Below are 25,863 nucleotides of genomic sequence, written 5' to 3'. Positions count from 1 at the left end.
TACTCATCCATCAATTCATTTACTTTTTTTAAAATTATAGTTGATATTCAATACCATTTTATATTTGTTTCAAGTGTATTCATTTACTTTTTAAGTTCATTTCTAAGTATGTTGCAAAAGAAGCAGTACACTTCTCCTTAAATACACTGTGTGCTTATCTTTGACTAGAGCCCAACATTTGTTCACCATTCTCTTTGTCCTTTGAGGTAAAATTCATACACAATGAAATGCCAAATTTTAAGTGTGCATTCTATGAAATTTTTCAAAAATATAGGCCTGTCTAACAAGTTAAAGCCATTGTTTTAATGTCTTTTAAAAACATTTTAATTGCTCATAGACCTTCAAAATAATTTTTTATAGATTTATTATATTTTAGTGGGGGGTTTTTTTGATAGAAATTTTTCTTTTTTCATTAAATATTTGAGGGGCAGAAATGGCAATTACATATTATGAGCCATCCATCCATATACATCCTGTGCCTCCTTGGTTTTTTAATGAAAACTGATTGAGCATTTTACTATAAACTTATGTACTAATGTATCTTTCATAATTAACACATCAGAAACTTTGCTCTACCAAAATCTATGTTTTTAAAGTAATCATGTAATATTACACGGAATGTAATAATTTGTGAGATGCATTAAGTGCATTTTTTACCTGTTTTAACTGTTGTAAAATACATATAACAAAAGTTACCATCTTAACCATTTTTAAGTACATTGTTCAGTGGTTATTAAATACGCCCATATTATTGTGCAACCATCACCACTATCTGTCTCCATAACTCTTTTCATCTTGTAAAACTGAAATGCTATACCCATCCTAATATATAAAAAGCCAGGGGCTATCATGACCGAAACAACTGATCAGATGACCGAACAGCAGGCTGCGTGGGGCGACCAGGCCAGCAGGGGTGGGGGGGGGCAGTGAGGGGCGACCAGGCTGGCGGGGGGGGGGGGGGCAGTTAGGGGCGACCAGGCCAGCGGGGGGGAGGCAGTTGGGGGTGACCAGGCCAGCAGGGGGGGGGGGCAGTTAGGGGTGATCAGACAGGCAGGCAGGTGAGCAGTTAGGAGCCAGCAGTCCCGGATTGTGAGAGGGATGTCCGACTGCCAGTTTAGGCCCGATCCCCGGTGCAGGCTAGGCTGAGGGGATCCCCCCTCCATGCATGAATTTTGTGCACTGGGCCTCTAGTCTACATATATAAAAGCCTAAGCGACTGGCCAACTGGCCGGTAGCTATGACGTGAACTGACCACCAGGGGGCAGATGCTCAATGCAGGAGTGGAAACCACAGGCATGGAAACATGGAATAGACTGATGAATCTCAGGGGGGAGGGCAGGAAGAGATTAACCAAAGATCTTATATGCATACTAAAGGCCCGGTGTACAGATTCATGCACCAGTGGAGCTCATTGGCCTGGCCTGTGGGAATTGGGCCAAAACCGGCTCTCCGACATCCCCTGAGGGGTCCCAGATTGTGAGAGGGCACAGGCCAGGCTGAGGAACTATCCTATATAATAAAAGGCCTCTAGTCTATCCTATATAATAAAAGGCTAATATGCAAATTGTCCGTTCGACCGGGAGTTCAACTGGGAGTTCAACCAGGGGGCAGGGCCAGCCAGCCAACTGCCTGCAGCCCCTCCCTCTGGCCAGCCCTGCCCCCAATCCACTCCCCCCCACCCCGATAGGGGTGGGCTGGCTGGACCCCACCTGTGCACGAATTTGTGCACTGGGCCTCTAGTCTACATATATAAAAGGCTAAGTGACCATCTGTCTGACTGTCTGACTGACCGACCGGGTACATAAGACATGCACTGGCAATTTAAAAATACATGTTGACTCGCACATACACGGTACATATAAATTTCTCACTGGCACCAATCCCACGCGTGTTTTAATTTTATAATACTATAATATACATACTATTTTGACATGTAATTTTTTGCAATAATGTAATTACCACACAAATCTTTCTTCTAATTAATTTCCTTTTGATGTGCACAAATCCATGCACCGGGCCACTAGTATATACACTGAGTGTCCAGATTATTATGATCTCTGAATGCATAGTAATCTGGCCACTCAGTGTGTGTGTGTGTGTGTATATATATATATACATACACACACAGGGGGAGGGGATATGGGCAGTTGGCCAGCCTGCCTGCTGGTCGAACTCCTGGTCGAGGGGACAATTTGCATATTAGCCTTTTATTATATAAGATATACACTGAGTGGCCAGATTATTATGTGTTCAGAGATCATAATAATCTGGCCACTCATTGTATATAAAAGCCTAAATGACCGCCAACCAGCCAATAGCTATGATGTGCAATGACCACCAGGGGGCAGACACTCAATGCAGGAGCTGCCAAGCTGTGGTCACTTGGCAGCGGTGGTTCTTGGGTGACGCACCCGGAACCAGAGAGGAGGGAGCCCAATTCTGGGGTGCGTCACCCAAGAAGCACCCTCTCGCAATCCGGGACCCCTCGGGAGATGTCGGAGAGCCGGTTTCAGCCCGATCCCCACAGGCCAGGCCGAGGGATCCCACCATTGCACGAATTCGTGTACTGGGTTAAACAATAACTCCCCATTCTTTCCCCCTCCCCCAGCCCCTGGCGATCACCATTCTACTCTCTGTCTTTGTGATTTTGACTAATTACCTCATATAAGTGGAATCATATAATATTTGTCTTTCTGTGACTGGCTTATTTCACTTAGCATAATGCCTTCAATGTTTATCCATGTTGTAGCGTATGTCAGAATTTCCTTCCTTTATAAAGCTGAATAATATTTCGATTATAAAATAAACACATTTTGCATATCCATTCTTCTATGAATGGATACTTTGGTTTCTTCCACATTTTAGTCGTGAATAATACTGCTATAAACATGGGTGTACAAATCCCTTTGAAACCCTGTCTTTAATTCTTTTGGTTATATATCCAAAAGTCAAACTGCTGGATGAGACGGTAATTCTATTTGTAAGTTTTTGAGGAACCACCATCCTATTTTCCATAGTGGCTGTACCATTTTATATTCCCACCAATAGTGCACAAGAGTTCCAATTTCTCCACATCCTCACCAACCCTTGTTATTTTGTCTTTGTAGTTGTCGTTGTTGTTTTTTAATAGTAGCCATCTTGATGGGTGTGGTGGTATCTCATTATAGTTTTGATTTTTGTCTCCCTAATGGTTAATAATACTGGGCATCTTCTCATGTGGGTACTGGCCATTTATATATTTATCTTATTTTGAAGAAATATCTATTCATGTCCTTTGCCCAATTCTTAATTATATTGTTTTTTTATTGTTGACTTTTAGGAGTTATATATATGTACTAGATATTAATTATTTATCAGATATATGATCTGCAAATATTTTCTCCCATTCTGTTGGTTGCCTTTTATACATTTTTAATTTTTTTAATGTTTCATAAAGTCCAATTTATTTATTTTTTTCTTCTGTTGACTGTGCCTGCAGTGTTACTAATGAATGAAATTTCAAACCAGTTAACTCATGGTATGTTCAATAATGTTGCAGATTTTCTGCTTTCAAAACAGGCAACCCAAGATTTGTTTTTCATGTGAAAAATTCAATGGTATAAAAAACTCAACACTATCATCTTGCCTAAAGAAACACTACCAGGTTGTAATAATTAAGGAGAATTTATTTGCCTTTATTTTTCAAGCAGTCACTACAAGTCTCTGTGATTATGATAAATTTTATACATTTATAAGAAAAATACAAAAATATAATTTACTTAGTTATGACATGTTTTATGTCACAAGCACTTCTGTTTTTTAATATAAATGTATGAAAAGAAATTATATAAAGGAGACCTTAAATGGAATGATTCACTCAGAATTTATTTCAAACGTTCTCAAATTTTTTCAAAAAAAATTTATATTGATCCTGATATCTAGCCCTTCTGCCAAAAATTTGTTCCACTCCATGCCTGTGACATCATTTTAGGAATTAGATAAAATGGAAATGAGATGAGCTGGACCAATTCAGAAAAGATAGAATTCACTATCGTTTTGGATTCGCATATCATTTTGGATATGCAGTGTGGCAGCGTGCCTTTTGCAGGATGAAAATATTAATTACACATTTTTAAAAATCACAAGTGTTATGCATCTCCCTGGAGTCTAGAAAGTCTTTGGTATTTCTTAATTACCAAATCTAGGTCCGGCTGCACAGCTTTCTTTCTCATTGCTCCTGTTGCATCCGGGTAGTCTTTGCGATTTCCTCTGAAAATGACTATACATTAACATACAAGGTTTCAGTGTGTGCGTTTGTGTGTGTGTGTGGGGGGGGGGAGGGGGGATGGAAGGGAAAGGTGTTAATTCAGATGTTATGAAACTGTGATAATGCTATTATTTAAGGCACTTATTTGGGTCTGTTTATACTTTGTAGTTTTATAAATAAGCCCAAGGGGCTCCTCCTGGTTGTCACAATCCTCCTTGAATCTGAATCCGGTCTGTCTCTTCGTATCCGACAGTAGAATTGATGCGGCTCTAATCCCTGGAAGTTTGGAACTAATGAACTGACTGCTGAGCTGCCGCCACGGAGCTTGGTCCCAAACTATACTGTACTTCACACTCGATTTATTCTCCAGATGGCGAGACTGTGCCACCCCGCCGCGAGGGACCACCTCTTCCACTGGAGTGTAAAAGTGGACGGATGTTGTTTTCTTTGCAGATTTGATCATTCTGAGCTAGAAACTTGCGAGGATGATTAGTTATTAGCTTTAATGGGTGCCAATTGAACCAACTGCACGCATATTTTCTCCTTTAATTTCGGAGTCTGCAGGTCTCGGTGATGGTTGATTTATCCGCTTTCTTACGTCACCGGAGCGTGTCTCTTCCCCAGGTGACAAGGACCCAGGCTCTGAAATCATAGCACGCCTTGGTTCCTGGCCCAGACACAGTCACATAATACGGTGGCTTATGTAGAAGGACAAGTTTATTAGCCACCGGTCCACTGCACTGAGCAGCCCTTGGCACGGAATATCGATTGAATGCGGGAACTTTGCTTAGCACCCCCTTTTTGACCAGGGCCCTGGGAAGATTCAGATCCGGGCCAGCTTTCTCCGTGACCTCTGCAGGGCCCACCTAGAATCAGACCTGCTACAGAACACACGGTGCTGATTAGTTTCTGCAAAGACCTAATGTAACTGTTGCTAAAGGCCTTCGCTCCATTATTCCGACCTTTCCAGGTTGTCAGTTCTTAGGGGAACAAGTTCATCCTACACAAGAAGCGCTCACCAAAGCCATCCTGTCGTGTTAGCACGTTTAGAATGCGGTTCCATCTAAACCTCATTTTGAACAACCCATTTTGCTACCAGAGTATGACATTCCCCTACCCCGGCCCCCAAAAAGATCTTTTTTGAGTGGCCTCTTTTTACTTTCGTTTTCACTTCCTTCTTTCTCCAGGGCGCACTCGGCTCCCAATAATCTCAGCAGATCACCTAGCCAGCCCTTCTGAGGAGATGGTGGCTGCTGGGCTGTGTTTTGCTAATCCCCTAACAAGATAGAAATGAAAGGATGTCAGGGCCAAACAGGAGGGGAGAAAAAGAGAGAAATGTGAAAGGGAGTGAGGAGATGGAGATGAGAGAGAGAGATGTTAGCAAGAAGTTAGAGGGGAGAGAGGGAAAGGCAGAGAACGAAATGAACCCAATTTCTTTCTTTTCACAACTGGGTGGACTGTGGCTCTCTCTAGCTGAACACCCAGAACTAAACTTAATTGTTCTTAGAAACTGCCTTCCTCTCACCCGACAGATGGCATGGGTATGTTTGCTAGTACAGTAACATATTTCACCATTAAAGTACCAAAAAGAAAAAAAAATCAACATGCTTGTTGGTTGGTGTGAATTCCATGATTGGATATTTTGGGATACATGGCAGAGGGATGCACACTTAGTTTATGTAAATTGCAGCAAGCAACAGCCTGTTAATAAGAGTGTTGTGTGGCAATATACCTCCAAAGCCATCTTTTTATTTTTTTGGAAAGGTACAGAATGATGAAGTGGAAAGAGCTCGGTTTTATTTCTGAGCCAGAAGTAGGGGGGGAAAATGTCTAATAAAATGCTGATTATTTGCTGCTCATTATTATAACAGGAAAAGTACTAATCAGATTATGCCTAAAGTTGGAATTAGGTACTTCGTTTGCAGCCAATTTCACAAGGGCAGAATTTTACTAAGTAAACTGGAATGTGCTGAAACCATGGCAATCTGACTGGAGGTAAAAATCAACGGGTTTAGAACATGAGCTTTGAACAAACAGTCCCCTTTCAAATCCAAGTGAAACAGCAAAACAACTTAGAGGTTACATCTTGTTTGACACCAACATTAACAATGTAGGAAGTTGATGTTGCCAGTGATCCTGTGTCCTTGTGCACACAGGCAGATTAAAGCAGAGAATGGAGGTGAAGATTCCAATAGCTCTAGTTTTAAAATGCATTTCAGCCTAAATGATCTAGTGAGTTCCCTTCCATTCTCCACTCATTGTCCCAACAGAAAATAGCAAACCTTCACAAGCTCGGCCTGCTATTGAAAGAAATCCTGCAAGTTGAAATGTTTATGAGCTGTAGCAATCCTGAGTTTGTGGTTGTGCAGGCTACATGGAGCACAGCACATTTTAGGTTCTCTGAGGCCAGGGATCTAAGTACATGCACTGCCCAAGAGCTGGAAGCATTGAAATTCTAGACAGCCTTGGAACCATGACATTGAGTTAACGTCTGCTTTTCACCTTCAGGATCTTTGTATTTAGTGGATGTAACAAGAGGGCATGGTGAAGGAGTGGATGAGTTTTACAGCCGTGGAATGGCCAACAGCATGGTGTGGAACCAGGCCACTGTGGCTGTGTCACCTCACGTTAGCTCGTGTGAGCACTCTCTTGCTTTTGCCTAAGCTTGGTCTAATTATTGGCAATCGGAACTCTGTAAATCAGGACTCCACGGAGCCGTCTTAAACTGTCCTACATACTCTGTTTCCATCTGACCTGACAACTCTAAGCTACCGTTTCCTCACACTGTTTAACTCGGACCACATTTGGAAGCCTTCCCTGCTTCCATAGGGTCGTAGGCCCAGTTCCGTCTGGTTTAAATCTACTGTCCTGGCTTGTCTTGTTGATTAGACTTAGATTCAATATCAGCTCAAATCATTCTTTTTTGTCACCGTTCCGGTTTGCTATTTTCCTAGGTAAGTATTGCTGTGCACATGGCTGCATATTGTTAAAACTTTTCTTTTTAAACCACATTCATCAGCAGTGAGAAGCTTTAAAGTTTTATTAGTATCATAAAATCTCTTCCCAAATGAAACTACTTTTGATACGTGTTCATTCTGACAACGAGAATTAGTTGAGGGCTGTTGGCAAGTTGGAGGAATTTGTTTTTGAAACTGAAATAGGCAGGAAGTAATGACCTCAAAGTACTTTTCTTTCAACTCCAACCCCCACCCCCTCAATCACTCCTTTCCCGGCTCCCCTCACCTTCATCACCCCCAACTCAAAGCCAATCAATAACATGTTTGGTTTCATATAGTTTTGCTAAGGACAATTCAGATACTGAGGCAGGCTTTCAACCTTTCAGTTTTCTTTAACTGGAGCAAAGACTGTCAAATCAAAGGAAAAACATGTATATTTCCCTCCACTTCATGAAGGGGTTTCTTGGTGATATTACTGCCTTCCTTTTGAATAAGTTGGAGCTTTTTTATAGTGTGGAGTGTCAGTTTCCTATGAGTTCCTTCCTAATTAAGTGTCAAGATTCAACTCCATTGCAAAAAAAATATTTTAAAAAAGTGAGTAAAAAAGCATGAAGCATATGGAAAAAGAAAAACAAATTTTTTCCCCTAATGTGATTACGCTGACAGATGAGATTGCCATTATCCATATTATCTAGCTTCTCATATTTATTAAATGAGAAATAGCAGATAGAAGACATAGAACCATGCCTTGTACCAAGTAAATGCTTGATAAATGCTACCTATTAATTAATTTACTTTTGCAATTGAGAAGTAATGTTAATGAGCAAAATGATACTACTATTTAAAAGTATGCTAGTATACATTACAGTGACCATCACCTATGTTCCAAGTCACCTTGGATGAAGTCTGGAAATCAATCAGATCGGATGACTTATTTCAAATACCATTTACTAGTAGTTGGTAGACAGGAAAGTTGTAGATATAGTAATGGTGCTCAGGCTTGAATCCACATAACAGTTTCACAGACAGCTGGATCGTTTCCTCTCAATGATGAATATACTCAGGAGATTCATTTTCTCAACACTTACAGAATGAAGCTCGATTAAGAATAGTAAAAACTCTTGAAGACTTTGATCTGGGCCCAACCGAAAAGTGTGTGAGAATCAACTCAGTGTCCAGTGGTCTGGCTGAAGAAGACCTGGAGACCCTTCTGCAGTCCCGGGTCCTTCCTTCCAGCCTAATGCTACCCAAGGTAGAAGGTCCTGAAGAAATCCAGTGGGTGAGTAGTTAATGCTTTGCTTGAATTAAAGACTCAAGACTGGCTAAGAAGGAGTAGCAGAAAGGAAGCATTTGGGTGCTGCCGGTTTTGAAAATACATGCACAGAGCCGAAAGGGAATTCATAAAAAGGAGTGAGCCCAAGAGACCATATTCTTCACCCACAGAGAACCTGGCTTTGCCCAAAGTGTTCTAACGGGACAACTCTACTCCTGAAATGATGCCTCTGCTCCCTCATCAGATTTGTGGACTGGACAGCACAGGGTCCTCAGCAGCCCTTACAGAGCAGTCCTTGAAAACTAGCTTGCCTGAGAATTGGATAGCTTCTTACCAGGCCCCAACCCTCCACCTGGGAGAACAGTGCTGTAAGTGGGCCTTACCCAGCCAGATTCATTGGAAGACAGCATAGACAGAGAAAGCACATTAGCCACAAATGAAAAAATGAACTGGAGGAAGAGAGGTAAAGGTCACTCCTTAGGGCAAATAGAGGAATAAACAGGAAGCTTTTAACTAGTGGTTTTAATTAGCACAGATATTATTTCCTGAACAGTTCTCTAGTTCCTCCTTTTTAAATTGCTGACAGGTGTGTTTGTGTTTCATGACAGACTTTTCGGCCAATAAAAACCTGGCATGTCAAATTACTTAAGAAAACTTTGAAATGGGCCTAATTATACTATGATTGTTTTCATTGTTAAAATGGGGCGAGGGGGAGGGTGAGATTTTACTTAAGGGGTGCTATGATTCTGCAGATCTCTGCTGAATAAAATAACATTCCATTGTGCCACTCCAGGGCAGAGGGCCTGTGACACGTAAATGCTGAAAGTGTGGTAAGGGCGTGTGGAAAGTGGTGATTTTGATGCCACATCTGGGATTACTCTAAGGCTGCGGCTGCAACTGTAGCAATACACTGAGTAGTTGTAACACCCGAGGAAACTGGTCACCTTTTTAATGCACATAGATACGTTGGACCTGTGCTTTCCAATGCTGTGGCTGCCTGCACATGTGGTACCCAGAACTTGAAATGTGGCAAGTCCAAATTGAGATGTCCTGGAAGTGTAAAATACACATGGGGTTTTGAAGATTTTGTAGTCCCCTGACCTCTTACATGTTGAAATGATAATATTTAGGCTGCATTGGGTTTTAATAATGTTAATTGCTTCATTTTACTCTTTTAATGCAGCTACTATAGAATTTAGAATTGCATAGGCAGCTGCCATTATTCTTCAGCTGGACAGCTCCATGTTGGTGCCTTCTGAGCCAGGTGTTCAATGACTCATATTTAGTCTCTACACTAGAGCTCTCCTCTCCAAGGTCAACTCTCAGAGGCCGGGAGATACTGGTTATACTAGGTTAATATCTTCAAGGGCTTCTACCCTTGAATGTGTCTTAAATTGATTGAAATAGAATCCAAAGTCACTGTTCCCTTTTGGTTTCATAGTTAATGTCTATTTATCACCGTTATTACCCTCATTTGAGGGGAGAGGACCCACCCCAGCCTTCAGTTCAAGCTTCTGTTCCCTGTTTTAAATCCCTGGATGTGAGGAACGTACCGAAATCTAAATAGGATTTCTAGTTAACAGAAGTCTTTTGGGCTGTTTATTTTTTCCTCTCCGTTTGTATTTATGTGAAGCATAAAATCCAGAGCCTGATGCACAACTGAAAGATGGGCTTCCTTGTTTTCTTTTGTGTGAGAATCTCTTGCTGGCCTTTTGTCGCTAGTGTGGGTTCTTGTTTGACTGGCACGGCTTATTGGACTATAACAAGCGTGACTCTGCCTCCTTTGTCGTGGGACAATTCTCCCACAAATCCCGAACAGTGTGCATTCTTCCAACACACTATTGGGTGTGCACTGGAATTGAAAGAATTGCTGAGCCTTGCTACTTCATCTCCTCCCCAATCTCTTTGTGATTTTCCCCCCTTCTTTTCCTTCCTCCACCCCCCGCCCCTGCCCCCAGTCCCTCCACCTCGCTGAAATGAACACTTTACCAGGCCGGAAACATTTAATCGTCTCCTTTTGAAAAAATTAATTGAAACTTCTCCACTAGTTACCTTTTGTGTGCGTACTTAATGCAATTTTTTAAGAAAGAAGGGGAGGAGGGGAAGAAGGATGGGCTGGAATATTTAATTTTTAAATGTCCCTATTGGCTTAAAAACAAAAGGCGTTGAGATTTTTCTCACTGAGAACAGGGAATATATTGTAGAGTGTTTACCTAGTTTTAAACTTGATGGTTTTTATAATTATAACTATTATCACAAACCGTGGAGCAAGTAACATTGCAAGATTTTTTTTTTTTTAATGAGAAAAAAGAATCCCTCCACTGGATGTGTAACACCAAAACCACCAATATGTCACTGCCTACTTTCTAGCTTTTAAATGCAACATAAATTATGTTTTATTTTCATTTACATGGGATACTATACGTTTTGTCCCCTTAAATTGTAGCCCTCTCTTCTTTCTTGCTATTTCGGTTGAGTTATTCCTTCCCTTGCAAAGTTACTAAGGAGGTGATGATGATGGTGACGGAGGAAGGGAGGGGGCAGTGGGAGCAACTGGGAATAATTCTTCATTACTGAAAGCTGTGATTTATTTTAGCCTAATTGTAAAGTTACTGCAAATTGCTCAAAAGCTTTTTAAAGATCCCAGTGATTAGATTTTTTAGGGGGGGGGGGGTGCTGCACAGGCAAGGAGGGGGCAGCTAAAAGGGGAAATAACACCTCTAATCCTGCTTCTGGTAAATAGGCTGCCAGCTTTTAAAATGAGTTTCCTTTCTATTAGTCAGAATATTATGCTAAGCCTTAAGCATTAGTTTTTTTATGTTGCCATAGCAGCCCTATTCCTGCAGGGTGGTGACCTGCGATGATTACAGTACAAAGCTTATAGGGTCTTGAAACCCCCTTTGAAGATGAAAAGTCTTTGATGGTTTATATTTATGCAAATCTCTTAGATATGATTTACCCAACTGAGACTGAATGGAGAGATGATTAAAATTCCCTTTTCCTTTGATATCCATTAATGGATGAATATTCCTTAAATTTAAAATGGATATATATGTTTTCATCTTTATTTACAAAAATATCTTTGTCATACCTGTGTGTGTTTTTTAATCTTCCCACATCTTATTAGATCTAGATAGACATAATAGATTTACAATTTAGAGTGTGGTGAGTTTTTTTTTTTTTTCCTTTTGAAAGGGGGGGGGTGGTGTCTGTGCAAGAGCTTTTGTATGTTTCCAGATGATAGATTTTGGAATTTGGGCTACCCCACTGGCAGCACAGAGCTAGCTGTGAACTGGTCTCATGGAAAAAATTGGCGAGCTTTGGTCTTCAAAGAATTAAACTTCCTTTTTAAGGTCTTCCTAGGTAAGCTAAAAAATTATGAAGAAAACCCTCTTGAACAAAGGGTAATGGTACGATAATGAATAATACGGATTCCACGTAGAAGGCTGAGCAGTTACACTGATGTCAGTGCTGGGTATGAAACAAAAACAGAATGGCAGGTAGGGCAAGGCGGCATTGTTTTAGGGGCCCACCACTTGCATTTTAAAAGTGAGGGTGAGAGGTCTTAAATAAATATGTTTTTAAGGGAAGCATTTAAACTCAAGAATCTCTCCTTCCAGTTCTAAGTCCTAGGCCTCAAATTGCTCCTTTAGAAAAAGAAAAGTATAATGCTTGGGGTTTTACTATTTAGTTTGGTGGGAACTTTGTTACCTTTTTTCCTTTGGTCTTTCCTCTTTTTTCTTTTCTTTTTTAAAATTCTTTTGTGTGGACGAAAGAGGCTGGGATATTACTTCCTCAGGTCAAAGACTTAAATACTACTTCTATGTCTACATTCCAGTGGTTATACATTTTCCCTCACTAATTACCTATGACAATTTTGATTTTAGTTTTCAGATAAATTTTCATTCTACTTAAAAGGCCGAAAACTTGAACAACCTATGAATTTAATCCCTTTTGTGGAAACCGCAATGGGTTTGCTCAATTTTAAGGTAAGAAAACCCTAATGTGGCTTAGAAGTTAGTATTTTATTACCTAAAGAGAACTCTTCAATATTAACTTAAAATATTTTTCTGAAAAGATGTATAAGCAAAGTAAATCTTGAGCACAATTTATTATTTGTAATTATCCAAAACCAGGTTGTGAGCATCTTAGAAAAGAAAGAAATTGACTAAGTAGCAAGGAAGAACTTCCCAGTCCTAAATATTTAAATTGTAGATTCCTAGCAATAATTTTAATTTAATAACCACTATGTAAAATATGTGCTTTGAATTATTACATTTATAGATTAAATATGCATGAAAATTTATTTTGTCACCCTTATGCATTAACTTTCAATTATCCTATGTAGCAATTGTCTTTTATTGGGAAACTTTCTGGTCTCTGTAGCAACATCATCCATAAAGTCCAGTTGATAACATTACTATTTGCTAGTTAGTATATGCCAATAATTTGTGGTATAATATTTCAGTTTACCACATTAGAACATAAACTATTTCCTAATATATATCAGGAAGATTATCTTACCCAAGTGTTTTCCAGCATTTCTTGGTTGCATCGAGCTGTTTGCCTTAACAAATTAATAGCTAGCTTGTAAAAAAATCCCTTTATCGGTTGTCATTTAAAATGTTTTTCCAAAATATGCCTCACATTACACCTGACCTGTGAACATCAATGTAGCACCCTATCCCGGAGAGCACGAGAAAAGAAATTCCTAAAAACAAAACAAAATAAAAAGATAGTTGAGCTGTATTGGAGAGGTAATATGTGAGCAAACGCTCTGAGAGGAAACTCTGAGACCTACTGGACCATGCAGGAGGGGGGCAGAGTGCAAATGTTTAGGGAGCTACTTCACGCATGTTTACACCACTAACCATAGATTCTTCCAAGCCCACCCTAGAATTCTGGGAATATAATCAAAGCGTATCTTTTAGATGCAGCTAGATTCATATAACGATTTAATTTTTAGCACTGTTTTGTCATTTTATTCCATAACGTACTGAGAAGCACTTACAACCCCTGAAATTAACCAGCAGAGTCCTCACGGGTTTCTCATGTCATCCCCACCCACATATATTAGCATGAACCTTTGTAGGTTCACAGTTCTGTCTGCAACGAATGTCATTTATCTTTATTTCACATAGAAATATCAAAGTTGCTTATTAATATGTCTTGGGTGACTTGTTGCATTTTTGTTTTCCCCTCTGGCATTGTAGATTTTTGTATTGTGTGTCTTTAATCCTAAAACCACTTACTAAGAAATCTTGATCCTAATGCAAATAATCCAGTTAGTTTGATTTAAAAATTCTTTCCTTCTTTCCTGTGGCTTTATGTGTATGGTTTGAGTCTCTTAAAGCAAAAACAAATTTTGGAAAAATATAAATTATTTATAGTACAATCAAACTGAGTTAACTCCAAGTTTTTCTAGAAATTGGATGAACTACAATTCAAACATTATAACTATATTAATGTATGTTAATGGCTATATTAATATAATCCATTAAAGCAAAGCCAATGTATACAGCATACTTATCTTGAACAATGTTAAATGCCTTTCGAAAGGGGTGATTTGGGGCTGCATTTTTAGGACTGCTTTCAGACAAACTGTCTTGTATTCAGAGCTGGATCTTTCTGGTATTGAATCTATACCATGCTGCTTCCCTCTCCTTCGTGTGTTTCTGTGAGATGTTCTGCTCTGCTCTTTTACAGGCAGTGTGCAAAGAAGCAGTAAAGGCCGGGCCTCCAGTGGGCCTTTTTCTAGATGCTGTCGTTTTCGGAGGAGAAGACTTTCGAGCCAGCATAGGTGTCAAAGACTCATTTCTCTCTCTCTCTCTCTCTCTCATTCTTTCTGTGTATACATGTATACTTTTTTTCTTGGGCCCCTTCACAAACGGACATTTACATGACAATATATTTGCCAACCATGACAATGGTTTTCAGCTGAATGGACAACACTTCCTGATAATTTAAGACACCTCACCGTTGTCCTGCTTTCAGAACACAACACCATTATGTCTATTCATTTATAAAATAACTAATACAAAGGCTGTTGCAGCCTCAGACGTGTCCGGGAAGAGACAGCATCTACTTTGTTCATAATAAGTATTATGTGAACATCCTCTCTGTTGCTTAAATATTTTGTTTTCACATCAGTGTAAAGGGGATTGAGGCCCCTAACACAAATTTAAAGCAATTTCACATATGCTCTACTGAATAATTTTCTATATTAAATGGAGTATGTAAATATTATTTAAAATAGATTTTAAATACCTCCTCAAATCTATTTCAGAACTCTTATTATTAAATATTCATTGAGATAGTATGCATGCCTGTTCTCACTGATCTTCCCCATCATTTGGGCACAATGCCCCTGGTCTGAGTGCATGTGCAACCAGAGACGGTGCATCTGGAAAAGAAGCCAAGGTCACAGGTGTTTCAGAGCCACAGTCCCAGTGACCCGAGACAGGAGCTTTCCCTGAGCAAATGTAAACACACTCCCTCCCACCCCCAGGGTGAAAATAAAAGGAACTTATTTTAATACCAGTCTTTCCAGGGGACTTAGTATCACCAATAGTTTAGTGGAGACTTTCTGCATCTCAAAATGAGTGCCCTTCATTTCTCTAAGTTCTCCATCCAAACCCCGAAGTATCTGGCTCAGAACCTCAGTGAGAACAGGGCATTGCAGCCACAGCATGTGAAACTCTGGGCTCCGTGAAAGAACTTAACCATTTCCTTTCACAGCCATGTGGCCACCTTTTGCGGTGCTACCTTTGGACCGACCATTTCCAAGTGATGGCAAAAGGGAAATATACATATCAGAAGTCACTTGACCGACCTACCAAATCATTCATGATTCTGGCTCCTGAGAGGGGGGAGGGGCCTTTTCTTAGTGCACACAGTCATTATCCTGAAAGATGCCTTGCAAGAGGGACACATGAGGTCTAACTCTGCCTCCACATATCCCTCTTCATTTATATTGAATCATCACCTCACTGGGCAGCAATTCCAAGGAGGACTTAGACATCCTTACATACTGAGTTTTTACAAGAGATGTATGGGTTCAGTTTCCAAAGTTAACCTCTCTCCTTTTTCTGCAAACATCCCATTTTCAGGTGCAACAAGTAGTAAAGAAACCCAAGATATTCTCTACGCCAGACAAAAGATTATTGTCGTGGCGAAGGCCTTTGGTCTACAGGCCATAGACCTGGTGTACATCGACTTTCGAGACGAAGAGGGGCTTCTCAGGCAGGCGAGAGAAGGAGCTACGATGGGATTTACGGGTATGGTCCTCGACGGTATCTTGAACAGCATTGTCTAGATTTGCGAACATTCCAGAAATCAGTGCTCCTTAAGGTAGCCAGGTAGTTCACATACCTATTCCACTATCTGAAACATGAAAAAGCCATTCAGGGCAAGAACCCACCCAACAAATGGTCAGGTTTTTCTTTGGCTCTGCCAGTCAACAAGCAAATCACTCATTTTATTTTCTCTTTAAAATAGTGACCATTTTTTTTTCTGTCCTCTTAAGTATTTTGTTGCAGTTTTTGCTGACACGAGGGGAGGGATGAGACTGTCGTAGAAGTATTTTTGGGTGAACTGCCTTAAGAGTTTGTGTTGATGGGTTGAGAAGAAAAATTTCCTCCGGTAGTCCAAATATTAATGAATTTCAGAAAAAAATTTTGGTGATATCTTTTTTATTTTTTTCACTCATAGCTAGGTTTTTATTCATCTGCCACTCCAAGCCCCTTCTTTCTCTCCCACCTCCCGATATGTGTCTATGCACCTGGCAACACCTACGGGCATTGGCTGGCACTGCGATCAGCGGGTCCCTCACAATCCGGTCCTGGAGCGCAGGCGGATATCTGTTGATTGGTGTGCCTGGTCACTCAGGCCCCAGGAGCCCAGGGAGCAACCGAAAATTGTGTTTTTGCAACAGAAATCTATTTTTTGAGAAAGCACAATAGAATTCTACACCCAAACACATGTCTGCAATTGCATACACACACATGTGCAACCATGGATTAAAAAAACACTCTAAAATCTTTTATTCTTATCTGTCCTTCTGCTGCACGTTCTAGAAATATCATGCTCAGAATTGTATCCAAATAATAAGGAAAAAAGACAAGCATCCATGCTATCCCTTTGGAAAATATTTTTGAAATGTGTCCAGTTAGGGGTTACTAAAGAAACATGCCTTAAGGTGACTTTAAATGCACAAGATATCTAAATGGATGATGATTTAACCCAAAGTAAAATTGAAGGCTTAAGAAACCATCTTAAGTGGTTTATTAGAATTAAATAAAGCTTTGACATTTGATTTTATGTTTTTAACATAAAGAGTTAAAATGGGACCCCCGCAAATTTGTAAATAAATACTTGCAATCTCTTACAGGGAAATATTTTTCAGTCATCTGAGCTATTAACAAATCCTCCCTACATTTAACAGTGACTGAGACAGACAGAGTGCTTCTGCCCTGGTCCTGGGGCTGTCCTTTCCCTCTGGCCTGTACACCAGCCTTTTCCTAACGACTGGTTAGGACGTGGCCCAAATGGAAAAGGTGGAGAAAAACTCCATGAAATCTATCTAATAGACCCGGATGTTGTTGGTCTAAAATGTGCGGCATTGGCTGCCAAGCAGCCAGATGTTGCTCTGAAGTGAGCACTAATGCAATAAGAAACAGAAAACGCTGAATTTGATGTGGGCCTCTGTCACTATCACTCAGTATAACCTGGTTGTCTTCAGTCTCCTCTGGGGTAAATGTTTGCTCCGGAACTTACAAAGGAGTTTGAGGGTTTCTCCAAGATACAGGACTGCATTAAATTGGCCCCTAATTCAATCGCAGAAGACAAGTTATTTCAAATCAGATTTAAATTTCTAGACTGTGCCCAACTCAGCATGAGGAGCTTATGGGCTTGGCACTATTGTTTCTCAACAACAGGGAGTATTAAATCACACAAAAAATGGAAGGGGGGGATGGGGAGGCACAGAGGGTACAGTGCCCATTATATATTCAAGCAAGTCAGTAAAGTAGAGAGCTACACTTTATGGCCATTTTGCAATTTTTAGAAAGAAGGTCTTTGTTGTCCCAACTATATTTCTACATGCCAATAAAAGGTAATTAGTCTGATAAGATATGAGATTATTTGTAGTATTTTAAAACAATAAATGATTTAATAAGTATTTTAGGCCACTTGTAATCTGTTTGTCCTAATTATTTATCATTTAATTCCATACCTTGGGCTTTGCACAAGAAGGGAGGAGAGTAATGAAAAAAAGGAAGGAAGGAAGGAAGCAAGGAAGGAAGGAAGGAAGGAAGGAAGGAAGGAAAGAAGGAAGGAAGACACCTCCTTTCTGAAGCAGGTGGTTGCAAGTTTAAAATTCAATGGAAGTACTGTGTTATCCATAACACTGATAAGAAACACCCAGTCTATGTTATTGGGATTTTCTGTACTTTAAAAAATTACATATATTTTTAATGAGTTGTAGTTTTTTAAAGTTAACCATGCATGAAACAGTGGTTGTAGTTTCTTTTCTGTAGTCTGTTTCACAGAGCCACAACCCATGTAGGCAGATTTTAAATCAATGCATTGGCTGTATAAAATAGCTGTTAACTTTAGGTATTATTTTTATAAAAATAAACCAAAAATAAAGCTTAGAATAAAGCTCTAAGAGCTGACTCCAGTACTACATGCTGAGAAGAAAGATTATAAATATGAAACTCTAGAGGTTTTCCTCTTTTTTGCAGTCTTTTATAGGAGACAAAAATGACAGCATCATACAGTTACCTAAAAGACTTGACAGGTATTGATTTAAAGCATGATATATCAAGTGGTACTGTAAAAAGGATTTCATGGTCATAAATTTTAATGTCTTTCAATTTTGCACCCTCTCAGTAACTTGTCAATAACAACTCTTCTGTATAAAATATTTGCTTTGCTCCCACATGGCATCAAAGTCCGATATTCAGTTATTGGGGTATACAAGATTCAACAAAAGATAACTTCACAAATAAATGTTCATAAATTTCTAAAACCTAACGCATATCTTAAAATTAGCCTCATTACCAACATATGGGTACTTGCAAGCCATCAGTAGTTTTACTGTATTTTAAATAGTTTGTGTCTTGCTCCTCAAATTATCATGTCTGCACTATGAAGTTCCCATGAAATTTGGCTTTTTACACATCAGTGTAAATTATGTACATAAATTATAAAATTCAGGACCAACAATTAGTACAAAATGACTACCAGAACTGACATCCTTTATTAATAATATTGTAACAACTATTAGATTATTTAAATATAATTTCAGTACCTACTATTGAAAAAAGCTCTCATTTGTCATCACTGATGTTATTTGTTCCCAGAAATTATTCCTCAAATAATTTAAAGCAGCTTTATTTATATAGTGTTTTAATGTTTTATTAATATGCTGACAGATTAAAAATGAAATAGCAGTGTGAGGATGTTTTAATTATGGCACTGTAAGAAAAGATATTACTATATTTATTTACGGAGACTCATAAATACAAAAAAATTTTTTACAAACATTGTTCTTTTTTCTGTTCGATAGAATAATGGCAGTTACAGGAATTCACCTTTTTTAAAACATCAATGATATACTGTAATTTCTAATGATTAAATGTTAAACACTATTTTGAAAGCAAAGCAAATTGATATACCAACAAATATACTTAGCAGAGTAAGTTATCACTAAGTTGTACATTCATTTTAAAGAACCAAATATGTCCATAATTTTATTATGTAATAAAATATAACCTCAACATTATTATAACATTAAATTATGTTTCATTTTATTAATGACCTGATTAGATTCCATTCTTCCCTGATTGTTAAGCTGTTTCTTTTTAATGACTGCATGATTTCCTAGAATCCTGTGACTCTTATCTTTGTATAATGTTTTTATTTAAGATCCTTAAACTTCAAAAAGAAGATATTACTGCAAAGATAAGATTTCATCTGGTGTCTAAGTATCTATGTAAAAGGGAAACAAAATCTTCATTCTATAAGAAAAAAGGGAAAATCTGGTTATGTTTTTAGGTCAAGAAACTTTCTGTAATTTTTATTTAAACATTTTTAAATGGAGTAATTTAGGGACCACACTGTTTAAATCTGCCTTCTAGTTTATTGTACTGAACAAAATTTTCTCATTGAAATCTAAATTTCTACTAGTGGTTAGAAATGACATATCATACCTAAGAGGAAAAAAATAAATTATTATTGTGAGACACTATTTGATATTAATATAGTTGTAATATCTGCTTCTGTAAGCTTTATGAAAACCAACAGACGACTTCTAAAAGAAATCGTGGAAGGCAGGGTAATGGTGCCAAATAAGCCAAAGACAACTTAAAAATTAGAAAGAATTAACATAAAATTTTTCTTCTTTACTTCAAAATAATCACTCTAATTTGCAGACATTATCCTTTAAAGTTCCAGCCAAAGCAGTTATTCAACGAGCTGCTTAGTCAGTCCACCTGTAGCTAAAACAGAGATTATCTGCACCAAGGTGGCATTTCTATAGGATCGGAACACAATTACTCCCATTGTTGTGTTTGTTCTGATGTGGTGTTCTGGAGAAGCCTGCCCAATTGCTGTTGTTTTCTTTTTAAATGTGGTAAAATAATGAGTTATTTTACATACAGTCTGTGAGGCATCCGGGAGCCTCTCATGGTGAAGACGTTCTGTTTTGTGTTCCCGGTGTTGTTAATCCCCTTGTAGGTAAGCAGGTGATACACCCTAACCAAATTGCAGCCGTCCAGGAGCAGTTTTCTCCTTCCTCTGAAAAAATTAAGTGGGCTGAAGAACTGATCGCCGCCTTTAAGGAGCATCAACAATTAGGAAAGGTAAATGTTTTATTAATGACTTGGATGAAACCGGTGTTTAAAGTACTGTGGAGAGGAGTGAAAAAAATCATTGTTTGGATGATTTTGGTGGAGAGGGTTTGAATCGGGGGGGACAATATTCATCAGTGAGAAATTCGCCTAAGGTAAATTTGCCCTGCCATGTTCCTAAATATTTCACCAACTGGCTCTCACATCTCTCATTTTTCTCTTTTCATAAGCTATGTTGGCAGCCTTTGAGAAAAGAGAGGAAGTCTGTTTCGTTTTTCTCTATAGACTCTGATGCAGCTGTCATATGAAAATAATTTTAGATCAAAGTGAGAGCAAGTTATAATGAAATAAACACAGTTTGATCAAATGGTTCTTGTGGAGAGAAGTATATTTCAAGTTACTTTAACATTGGGGCAGAAAAGTACAAAAATCTCCTCCAGTTTAGTCATATAAGAGTGGGAGGTTGTATATGTACTTGTACCAATTCCTGGACCTGAGATTTGGATAGAATGGAAAGCAAATTAACACTGGAGCACGGTTGTTCCTAATTTAGTGCATCATTGAGCCTCGCGTTTCCTGCGCTGTGGGTTTCTGCTATGTAAATATTGCAGTGGTGATGCGCAATCTGTCTCCACTTTGTGCCAGTAACACTTAAATTAGGTGTCGCCTGAAGGAAGATTTTATGCTAGTTGCAGCATTGTCAGTTAATTATCTTAAAGGTTATTTGCAATAATACCGAGTGCCTCCCTTTAAGGGGTGGGGGGGAGTTGCATTTACAAAACTGTCCTAGAGGTAATATCTAAATTCACCCTTGTTACTTACATAAAGAGTGAGGTTTTAATACCTCCAAGGCAGAAGTACTTAGAACCATTATTAAGGTTCTAAAGGTTAAATAGTCCCTGTTACCAAAAAAAAACAAAAAAAAAAAAAACCAGAAAGCAAAAACTAACTGGTGACATCAGTGTGAGAAGTGTCACTTGCACTTTCTACTGGCAATAAAAACATCTGAAAATCCCAGGACTTGGGAAAGTAAGTAACAATATTAAATGAGTCACTCCCTCCCTCTCACTATGGACGCCTGCCTTCAATTCCAACCAGGCACTCATGCTCACCCTCACACACCCACAAGATCATCTTTGTACAAGTTTGCACTTAAAATCAAAAGACAGAATCTGTGATAACGGTAATATCCCATTTGGACATATACCACTTTCAGGATAAATAGCATCCTCTCATTTCAAATCAGTAATGACCATTGGAAAAACATTGCAATTCATAGAAAAATATTCTTGACATTGTGTTTTATGTTCACTTCTCTGTCTTGACCCAAAAATCCATATCCTGAAACATAGATATTTATCTAGAGAGAAGAGCCATGTACTTTTTCATTCATACATGCAAATAACTCCATCCACTCTCCTCTTTCCCATGCTTGCTTGCACACACACTCCCTAAATTCTACACCTCTGTGTGCACCTTATGTCAGCTGAGGACATGCATGTGATGAATACTTCCAACTGAAATAATCAACTGAGGCAGGATGTGGGCCCTCAAAACAGCAGACCAGGCAGAGTTCCAGTCTGGGTTTCATGTTGGATAACATCAAAGGATGCCACTTGGCATTGTAAGCAGCTATGGTTTGGGACTAGTTACCCTAAATTTCAGGTAGCCAGCAAACAACATTCCAACTAGAAACACACTCTTTTACTGGCATTTAAGTTCCTGGATGAAGAAAAACACAACACTTTTCCATTGTATCTTAAAAGTGTTGTTCCCAGGGAAAGTCGTCTCAGGGTGTTCTTGCCTTTTGATGATGGCAACTTAAATGTTAAATTCTGAACTTTTTTTAAAAAATAAGAAATGCCCTCTTGTTGGGGCATAAGCTTTCACAATAGCGTGGCAGCTTTTGCTATCACAGACGGGTAGAGATTGGAGCAGAAGGGAGACTAACTATTAGGTCATTTCTTCCCTGCCCCATTCGTGTAGGTTTGTTTCCGACAGCAAATTCTCGTGGTGCTTTGTCCAGCAAGGTTTAAGTGATTCAAGTAATGGGGCTTCCAGTGGGGACACACGGTTGTTTTATCCAGTTCCCATGTTTCTTTCACTTTGCCTATAAATTGGCTGGCCACAAAAATAGGGTCTGCAGGTAGGTGACTCCAGGTCTTGAGAGGTCTTGGGGTTTAAATAATGTGGGTTCTGTTTGCAGAGATTTAGTATAAATAGGTTGCTCAGTTGTAGGAAGTATTGCTTCCAACAAACATCTAATCTGTTGTATTTCAAATGTGAATCACTGATGAAAACATACACCCTCGGTTACTTTGTCCAAAGCACAGGTGACTCTGTCAATGAGGGGAAGCTGATGGTTGGGTCCCAGTGAGACACTTACAAATTTCTGAAAGACCTTTTTTCCCCCTCTGATGAAAAACTTCATTCAAGAAATGTTTATAAGTAGAAATGACCCAAGAAGGCAAAATTACATGTCTGCTTTTCTCTACTTCCTGCTCCCATCTTAAATTACATTCTTCCCTAAGAACAAAGGTATAGCTGAAGTTTACAGTTAATGCTGCGTAATTGTGTCTTCTACAGTAATAATAATTATTATTATTACGTAGCTATCATTATTATTCAAAAATAAAAGTTCTTCCCTTTTTTCCCTTTCCCAATAACAAAATTCATGGGAATACTTAGGTCATGAGTAGATAAATTATTGGGGTTCAGTCTCTAGTATCACATGAATTTTCTTGTTTTATTTTAATTAGAAGTTCTAAGGAAAGCAAGTTTGAGGCCCTTAGTGTAATGTCAGATGAAAATACTTTACATTAAAAAATAATAATCTGTCACTGTTTGACAGGTAATGATACTTGTGACTACTTTAAGAATTTGCCTGGTACACCAGTCCCCACTAATAAGAATTAGGTTACCAATTGACATTAAGGACTGAGGTCATCTTCTTCTATTAAATCTGTTGGAAAATGTCTAAACATTCCACATACTCTATGCCCCTATTTTAATTCCCATAAGCTAAATTATTTCTAATTTAGCTGATATCAGTTGGGAGATATATATCCATAATGTTAATCAAACTTGATTCTTTCTTTCATCCTTCCAGAAAAATATATTCTGAGATGCAAGCTGCATGTGATTAATTATTTTAGCTTTGAATTACTTAATAAAATATTTTAGCCAGGATAAGTCACTTCCATGTAATTTGTTTTAAATTTATAAAGGGGTTTTGAAAGTTAATTTCATTTTTATGTCATTTTTTCATAATAATGTTATTCCATAACATTTGAAAATTCTCCATCAACTAAATTTAGTATTGCCTATTTAAAAATACGATTTTAACAGTTTTTTATTGACTAAGAATTGTATGTAGTATGAAAAGTAGATCACTGAAATGAAAATATCTCAAGTAAATAATTAGTTAATATTAGTTGATATCAGTGGAAACTATAATTTGTTTACAAATAAATATATGTAACATGTATTTATACTACATATACATTCAAGTATGTATGATACTATGTCTATATGATAAAGTCAGTGATAGTTTTTTTCTGTTTCTATATTCATCACTTCTTGGACAAAATTGACAGCTAAAGGAAGTAGTTGCTTTTTTTAAATGATTGATAATTCTAAGAAATCTTAATATAAGAATTTACCATTTATTTCCAAATGGAGGCTCTAACAGAAAAATGTTAAAGAATAGCAAAATGTAGCACATGTGACTAATTTTTAAAGGTACTTTGCTAGAATATTCATATTTCTGCAGTATCTGCCTATAAATGTGGCTCTGCTTCATTTCCAGTTTTCCGAGCACCCTGGTTTATTGCTATCAGTGCCATAAATGCTTTATTTTATTTTGGAAGGATTTCATTTAACTTTTTCAAGATTTTTCGTTTGTTACAGCTTTGCAAGCTGGCCAAAAACCAAGGAAGGTTCATCTTTAAAATCTAAGTTCAATTATCAACTTAAAGGTCAAAAACAAGGTCACTATCTGACATAATGACTATAAATAACACACATAACTGAAACATTCTAATTTCACTAGAGCAAGCAATAATGCAAATTAGTAAGTTTGTGTTCAGAAGCAAATCCTCTACTGGAATATAAATTAGGAACTTATATCTTAATAAAAAAAGAAAAAGGGTGGTTTTTTTTCCTCATGTAAGTTTTTCACCTAGAAAATTACAAGGAACACCCTCCACACCAATATTGAAAGCAAATTATTTTCTTAGGTATCTGATTGCAGCCCGAACACCTTTCATTTGTGTTTCCAAATGCAGAGCTTTACAAAAGAAATACTGTTTGGTCCAGATGGCCTTCTAGAAGGCTCCCTGAGAGAACTCAGAAGTCTCTCTAGCCAAAAATATTGTTTCCGCTTATTCAAGTGCCAGAAATCCCACTGCCACTCTTTCACGCAGATCAAATAAACCATCTACAGATTTGGTTGTTGTCTTTGTCAACTGAAAGGGTTGATTCCACTAATAGACAACAATGTACCCTCCCACACCCCTGCTTCCCACCACCCACAGCCTTCCCCTCTTTATTTGGAAGCAGGCATACTAAAATCCAAATGGAGTGATTTCCTGTGAAAATGAAAGGTGAAGGGACATAACTCTATCTTTGAGATTCTTACTCATGCGAGTCCCCCTTTATTTCTTATTCATTTAATATTTTTAGAACTATATGCCATAATTTAGACTTGAAAAATTCAAATTCTTAGACAAGCTGAGAGTCTGCCAATGGTGACTTTAAGGTTAATTTGATTAACAACAAATTTTGCAGCAATGTGACACAATTCCAGTGTAGATCATATCCTATTTCACATAGTGTTAGTGACAAATGGCTGGTTCCATATTAGAGGATAAGACATTTTGTGTGTGGGTTAAATCTGATAACTTTTAAAGCTGTTTGCTTCATCCTTAATTTAGAACACATTCTTAAGTATATTTTAATCAAAATAATTTTATTCTTGTTTATACTTTTCAGGATTTTTTTTTTCACTCAGATTCAATGAAAAAGTAATTTTTTTAGTTGGATAAAATCTCAGAAATTTTCTAGTCAAATCTCTTCTGTTTGCAGCTTAATACACCAAGACCCAACTAGGGTTTGGAAGTTGCCCCAGGTCACTCACAGCCCAGGTGATGGTAGACCCCAACCAGAATTCTGGGCTCACTTTGTAAATGAAGATATGAACATAGTTAGCATAAATGCGGTTTCACTTGGGTCACAGCGAGTCCCCATGTTAATGACCAAAACTAGATAGAACCTTAAAAATATTTGTTCACAAACAAAATGTGAATTCAGTTCAGATTAGCATGATTTTCTTAGTCATGCACTTTTTTTTGGGGGGGGGGGGGGAGGCATTGTGAACAGAAATTCTGATGAGACAAGAAAGAACACAGAGTATCTGTGCCTTCCCAGCCATGATTTCCCACATCGCTCCCTCCCTCCCAATTCTGCCCTGTACTTGCCCACCCGCCGGACCCCAGAAAGATTTCTCAGCTCTGATCACTGCAAACCCTGTTCTGT

The 25,863-nt window shown here is 38.3% G+C and overlaps 1 protein-coding gene across 9 annotated transcripts in view; it reads left to right on the top strand.

Annotated features, from left to right (window-relative positions):
- Positions 1–25,863, top strand: part of CLYBL (citramalyl-CoA lyase) — a 231,246-nt gene that overhangs the window by 177,060 nt on the left and 28,323 nt on the right. For 5 of the 9 annotated variants that reach the window (XM_080658596.1, XM_080658598.1, XM_080658599.1 and 2 more), the window contains exons 3-7: positions 8,294–8,482; positions 12,364–12,465; positions 14,183–14,276; positions 15,586–15,753; positions 20,216–20,340. In XM_080658596.1, coding sequence (XP_080514722.1) covers positions 8,294–8,482; positions 12,364–12,465; positions 14,183–14,276; positions 15,586–15,753; positions 20,216–20,340 — 678 coding nt within the window. The remainder of the gene's footprint in view (positions 1–8,293; positions 8,483–12,363; positions 12,466–14,182; positions 14,277–15,585; positions 15,754–20,215; positions 20,341–25,863) is intronic. The other 4 variants (XM_080658601.1, XM_080658603.1, XM_080658600.1 and 1 more) reach the window with 1 other exon arrangement.

Source organism: Plecotus auritus, assembly GCF_963455305.1.
Source record: "Plecotus auritus genome assembly, chromosome: 3".
Lineage (NCBI taxonomy): Eukaryota > Metazoa > Chordata > Mammalia > Chiroptera > Vespertilionidae > Plecotus > Plecotus auritus.
The sequence above is the reverse complement of the archived record's forward strand: the minus strand, read 5'-3'. Positions and strand labels throughout refer to the sequence as shown.